Source organism: Eublepharis macularius, chromosome 15 (assembly GCF_028583425.1).
Source record: "Eublepharis macularius isolate TG4126 chromosome 15, MPM_Emac_v1.0, whole genome shotgun sequence".
Taxonomy (NCBI): domain Eukaryota; kingdom Metazoa; phylum Chordata; class Lepidosauria; order Squamata; family Eublepharidae; genus Eublepharis; species Eublepharis macularius.
The window spans coordinates 58,186,151-58,192,150 of record NC_072804.1 but is presented as its reverse complement, the minus strand read 5'-3'; the positions used below and the strand labels follow the sequence as shown (position 1 = coordinate 58,192,150).

Genomic DNA, 6,000 nt, shown 5'->3' with positions numbered 1-6,000 from the left:
GCTTCCTGTGGAGGCCTGCGGAGGGGCAGAGACCTTGGCCCTTGCCTTCCCAGCCACCCAGAGGCCTTGTCTGTGGTTCTAGTCCCACCCCGGCCAATAAGCACGTGCCCAATAGCCGAAAAGGAGGGGGGGCAGCGACAGCGGCCCTGGCTCCGGCACAGAAGCTGGGCTGCTGCTTTCCCTTCTCCAGGCCCAAAGGGGAGGCAGGGGATCGCAAGCCTGCTTCCTGGAGCCCAGAAACACCCACTGGAGGCTCTTGGCTTTACATGCTAAGGAAGGGGGAGCTCGGACTGGCAATGCCACCCGCAGCCCAGAATGGGCTTATTTGTATTTATTAAAACATTTTCAACGCTACCTTCCCTTCTGGCTCAAGGCAGCTTCCATTAGTAGATTAAAACAATTTACAGCTAAGCCAAAATAAAGTCACAACCCCCCCATCCTCCCACCCCTCCAAATAAATTCCTGCCATTCCAGCCCCCTCCAAAGTCCTGGCAAACAGGCAAGCCTTGCGGCCCCTCCAGCCCCTCTCCATGGTGGGGCTCCCCTCACCTCCTCCGAGAGCCCATTCCTCAGAGCAGCCGCCACCCCACAAAAGGCCTGAGCTCTGGTTGAGGCCAGGTGGGATCACCCACAAATGGCGGCCCGAGACTGCAGTTGGAGCACAGGGACATATGGCTGAAGGTCTCCTCTACGGGTGCTGCGAGCGGGCCCATGTGACCTGCCAAGGTGTTCTAAAGGCCGCCTCTTTCCTTTGCCTCTTCCTGCCATTCAGAGCAGCTGCCCCCATCGCCACCCTTGCCTGCCGCCACAGGACACAGCTCAAGTGCTCAAGCAGAACACATGAAGATGCTCTGCAGCTGGGAGCCGCTGGGAGCAGGAGGCCTGAGGGTGCTGGTGGTCCATTCCAGCACCTGGGCACCCTTGGCCTGGAGGGAGGGAGGGGCTGCATCCACGCCCTGGCGTGCAGCGGGCGGGAGAGAGGGGCTGACCCTTCCCCCACCCCCTCTGCATTCCTAAAAGGCGCCCTCCAGCAACAGGCTGCCTGAAGGGGAGGGAACAGGTACCAGCAAATGTCACAGTTGGCACAGACAGTCTTCTCAAAGGAGCGGTCAAAATCCACCACGCAGGCACGAGCTCCATTCCCCGGGAGCAGCAGCTCTGGTGAGCTACAAAGTAGATCCTGAAGGGAGGGATCCTGCACCCTCAATCAAGGGTGCGCCCAGTTTAGGATGCATCAGGAGGGACGGATTCGCGCCACTGACACTCCCTTGCTCTAGGTGCCCTCTGCTGACCCCGCGCCACGTCCCCGTGCTGCATACTGGGCGTACGCCTCCTCAAACATCTCGCGGCAGGGAATGGCTGCTCCCAGGCGAGCACAGATGAGGAAGGAACCAGCCATCTTGCGGTGCAGGGAGTAGCTCTCTTCTGGTGGGGAGCAGAGGCGGTGCTTGAGCATCACGGGGACAAGCTCCTGGATACTGCGGGTCGTGCTCTGGGTGCTGAAGTCAAAGGGGCCTGGGGCAGAGAAGGCCTCGCCCAGGATCATCACCGCATCGACATGTGCCTCCTCGAACACCTGGCCCAGCAGGGAAATCAGCATGAGGCCCTGCAACCCAAGCCAGCCCCAGCCTAGATCTCCCCAGTTCTAACCAATAACTGTGCCTGCCCCTCGCCCGGCTTGGCTCCTGCTCTGGCTTCCAAAACCAGGGCTCAGCTACAGACCATACATACTAATGGTACAAGACAGTGCTCCTCTGAGCATGTGCAGAATGCCTTCCCATAGCCAGCTCTCCTCAACGTATCCAGGATCCCTGGGAAGGGCTTCCACGGCAGGCGCAGCATTCAGGCAGGATGGAGTCCCAGGTGCACACACCCTCTTTGGGCTGCTGTCATTCACTTTTGCCCTGCAGGCCCCATTTCAACACCTGCATTGTCTGAACTCACCTGTGGTCAAATGAGCCCCACCCAGGCACCCCAGACAATTCAGCATTCAGTCAGCGTGGGTCTCACCCAGCTGGGCACAGCTGACACAGGCCCTTCTGCCACACGGCAGCCTCCAGAACGCAAGGCCAGAAGCCACAGCAGAGGGCTGACAGCACCTGGGGCAGATCAAGCCACCCTGGGGGGGGGGGGGGTGTCACACGTGCTGGCTCCCCGACTTGCCAGGAAACAAATGACAGCAAGCCTGGGAGGCAACACCAGGGGCAACTGGAGAGGCCAGCAGCCGACCTCTGGGAGGGGGCACCTGCTCGGCTGACCATGGAGCACTCTCAGAGAGACCCTCCAGGGATGGGATAATTCCTGCAGCAGAGGTGGATGCTGGCCTCCCCCTCAACCATATCTCCCCCCCCCTGCCCCCCGTATTTCTGGGAGCGTCAGGCGGACACGTGGCAGGCTGCCAAGAAAATGCACCTGAAAAATCCCTTGTCGATGGCTGGGAAGTGCCTGCGTGCTCCGAGGGGCAGGCTTGCAATGCGCAGTGACTCTGGATTCCACCAGTGGGAGCTCTGCTGCGTTCCTGGCCTGAGCTAGGAAGGCTGGTGGGCCCCTTTGGGCCTTTCCAGCCAGTCTGGGCGCCTGCTGTGTTCTCCCAATGCCGCCATTTGACCAACACTACACGGGGGGCGTGTTCACATGCACGCACGTCTTCTCGCCACTGTCAATGGGGAGAGAGCCTCCTCTCCATCCATTCTTATAAGACTTCTAAGAGCATTCAAAGGCTTGTTTAGAAAACAAATGAACACTCCTCCCCACCAGCGGCTGCAACAGTTTATGCTTCCTTGGGAGGGACAGGAGAGGGGAAAACGACATTTCCCCAGGAACTAAATACCCAAACTTGCATCCTGGGAAAACCACCCTCTAAGTGCCCCGTGACATGCTCAAAAACTGAGCATTTCTCATGTAGGATCACCAACGTCTCAAGCCCTAGTAAGAGGCAGGTAGCAGTTCAGGAGAGGTGGACCCCAACAATAAATGAAACAAACCAAAGTTGTGACCGGCAGGGAATCCAACACAATTAATTCAAATTATGAAATCACTTAAATCACTTCAAAAAGATACCACGGTATTATCCGCCCTGAGCCTGTGAAAGTGGGGAGGGCGGAATATAAATACAATAAATTAAAATTATTATACCGCAGGACTGAGTGACTGGGCTGAGGGAATACGGTCTGATGTTTACACACCTTCATTGTTTGGAGCGCTTCATTTTTGCAGGTATAGATTGTCAGAAAGTATCTTTTTGAAGAGTTTCTGATACAGTTACACATAATGTTATTTATTGTTGTAATGTCATTCAACGAGCGTCAATGAGCACTGCATTGTCAATACATTTAAGTGATTTCATAATTTGAATTAATTGTGTTGGTTTCCCTGCCGGTCACAGCTTTAGTTTGTTTCTAGTGAGAAGCAGGTCTGTACTGAGAGAGTACTCTGTACTCAGAGTATTTTATACTAAATTTCCGCGAGATTTCCTAAGGTATCCTGAGAACTGTAACTCTGGGAAGAGGACGAGACGCATTTCGAAGCACCGTGATTTCCAGGGCTCCCTAGAGGGCATCTGCTATTACTCCCACCCAGAGCAAAATGTGAGAGCACTCAAGGACCCCCGCCTTCCCCAAGCTCTGACAGCACGTTCTCGATGCCCCCCGATGCCTCCCCACACCCCTTGCCGTGCCAGGGCCTCTACCAGGTCCAAAACAGCCCACGCAGCTGGCTTCTCTTGGGGCAGGCCTAGAGGTTCTCACCTTTGTCTCAAGCCCAGTCATGAACTTGAGGTCTTTCGATTTCTGAAGCACTTTGGCCCTGTCGCCATCAGCAGCCGCTCTCACCACCTGGCCAGGCAGGGGACAATGGCTCATTTCCGTGCTGAAGCCCACCCCAGCACAGACCTCTCCAGTGCCCATCCAGAGTGGCAAGTTCCACCGTGTGCCTGTGGATTCCGGTGGGGGAGCCCTCCCTGATCCCAAACCAGATTTCCTTCGCCAGAGTTGGGCAGAAACGCATCCCCTTACCTCAATGTAATGGTCAGTAAACTCCTTGCTGAAATCTCGGCTAGCCCCAAAGTCCAGCAGAGTTACCTGGGAAGAATCAGGCAGAGTAGTGAGGCGGGCAGAACTGGGGGGGGGGCCACAATGGGAAGGGGGCGTGGTCACTCAAATCCCCCCCCCCCCAACACTCACAGGAATCTCAAGAAACCCACACCTTGTGTCTCCTGGCATCGTAGAAAAAATTGGACCAGTTTGGATCAGTTTGCATGAAGCGGAATTCAAAGAGCTCCCGCAGACAAAGGCGGAGAATGTGGGTGCAGATCTGGGGAGAAGCCGGAGAAAGAGTCAGCCAGCGGTGGTGTGGGCAGGAAAAGGAGGGCTCCCTGGGCTGGCTGGCAGGGAAGCATTCCTGCCAGCAGATGGGGCTCCTTTTCTAGTTGCGGCTGACAGCTATTGGCAGAACTACTCTCCATGAGGGGCTCCGTCATACCGCTTGACGAGCTGCCCCGTAAGCTGGCTATGCCTTGCCGTACTCCTCTCACCTCGTTGCGGGTCTCCTGAGCCAGAGACTGACACTGGTCCAGCGGAAGGCCGCCCACCAGCTCCAGAGCCAGCACCCTCCTTGTGGACAGCTCGTCTACCACTGCTGGCACCTCAAAGAACGGGTCTCCCTCGAGGAGCTGCCTGGCAGGGGGCAACAGAGGAAGGCTTGCTGTGAGGCTGAGGGTCTTTCCACACCCACTGGGTTTGGCGAGAGCGGGAGCAGCACTGCAAGACGGGCAGTCCTCTATGGGCACCCTGCTCAGGCACAGCCTTGCCATGGAAAGCAGTTGGCGCAAAGGTGGTTACAAGCGGGAGGGAAGAACACTGAGAAAATCACTGGCCTGGCTGGTTATTTGTTCAGTTCTGGCTTTTGTACCAATCGCCAGAAACATGAGGGAAACGGCCGGGAGTCTCCCTCCTGGGTTGGTTTGTTTTTTGCTGCACATCGGAGACAGACAGTTCTTGTGCTGGGCACACGGCAGCCCGATCTCACTCCTAGACTGGAAATATGGATTTCGGGGGCTGGCAGCCCAGGCCAACGTCTGCAAAGCCCAGGGCATCCATTTTGTCCATCCGAGGAAGCAGTGAAAGGGAAAGATGGTGTCCCAGGAAGGAGAAAGGACTTCTGAGGAACCAAAGAGCTGCACTATTCAGCCAGTCATCGACGCGGGCTGCAGACGCTGTCCTTCAGAAGGGGGAACAGGAGCAATGCGCGGGCACAGCGCACGCTCACCAGCACGCCTTCTACTCCCGCAACAGCCCTTGGCAGGCGCCAGAGAGCAGAGGAGGAAGAGGGTTTCTTCTCGCGTCGACTTCACTGGGAAGCCAAGAAGAATCCCGCTGTGCCCTGGGCCTCCCCCCCCCTCCCCCAGGCAACAGACGGGCAGAGCTACTTGCTGCCACTTTACTGGGCTTCCGAGCTGCTGAGGGCAGCTGGGGTCGTTGGGCACATCAGCCACAACTGGCAAGAGCTGGGCCCCAAAGCGGCCAGTCACCTGCTCTCTTGGCCTGACTCACCTCGCAATATTGTTGTGAGGGCAGAACGGAGGGAGAGAGGGAGCCGTGCAAGGCACTCAGAGCGCCCTGCAGGGAGGGGGGGAGGGGGGAGGGAGGGAGGGGTTCAAGGCAAGAAAGAAAGGGAGGGCAAACGCTTGGGCGGCGGCTGGTCACGTGCACAAGGAGCAGCTTGCCTTCAAGGCTGGGACCCCCAACAGAAGACCCCACCCCACCCCCGAGCAAGGGGAGGGGTTTGGGAGAGACCGAACCAGCCAGCACGCCCGCCTCGGTACCTGAACTTCCGGGCGCAATCGGCTTCGCGCAGGTAGTCACATTCCCAGCCCAGCTCCTTCTCCAGCACCTGCAGGGCCCTGTCTGCAAAGAGCCCTATGAGGGGAGGGCAGAGGAGAGACGGGGACGCTGAGCAAGCCCAGCCGCACCTCACCACCCCACGAGAGCGCACAGAACGCGC

At 57.7% G+C, this 6,000-nt stretch overlaps 1 protein-coding gene across 4 annotated transcripts in view; it reads right to left on the bottom strand.

Moving 5' to 3' along the window:
• Positions 1 to 304: 304 nt before the first annotated feature.
• Positions 305 to 6,000, bottom strand: part of COQ8B (coenzyme Q8B) — a 15,896-nt gene continuing 10,200 nt past the window's right edge. For all 4 annotated transcript variants that reach the window (XM_054999694.1, XM_054999692.1, XM_054999693.1 and 1 more), the window contains 6 exons: positions 5,822 to 5,915; positions 4,532 to 4,673; positions 4,204 to 4,311; positions 4,014 to 4,079; positions 3,747 to 3,833; positions 305 to 1,576 (listed from right to left, as the gene is read on the bottom strand). In XM_054999694.1, the coding sequence (XP_054855669.1) occupies positions 1,274 to 1,576; positions 3,747 to 3,833; positions 4,014 to 4,079; positions 4,204 to 4,311; positions 4,532 to 4,673; positions 5,822 to 5,915 (800 nt within the window). In that variant the 3' untranslated portion in view covers positions 305 to 1,273. The remainder of the gene's footprint in view (positions 1,577 to 3,746; positions 3,834 to 4,013; positions 4,080 to 4,203; positions 4,312 to 4,531; positions 4,674 to 5,821; positions 5,916 to 6,000) is intronic.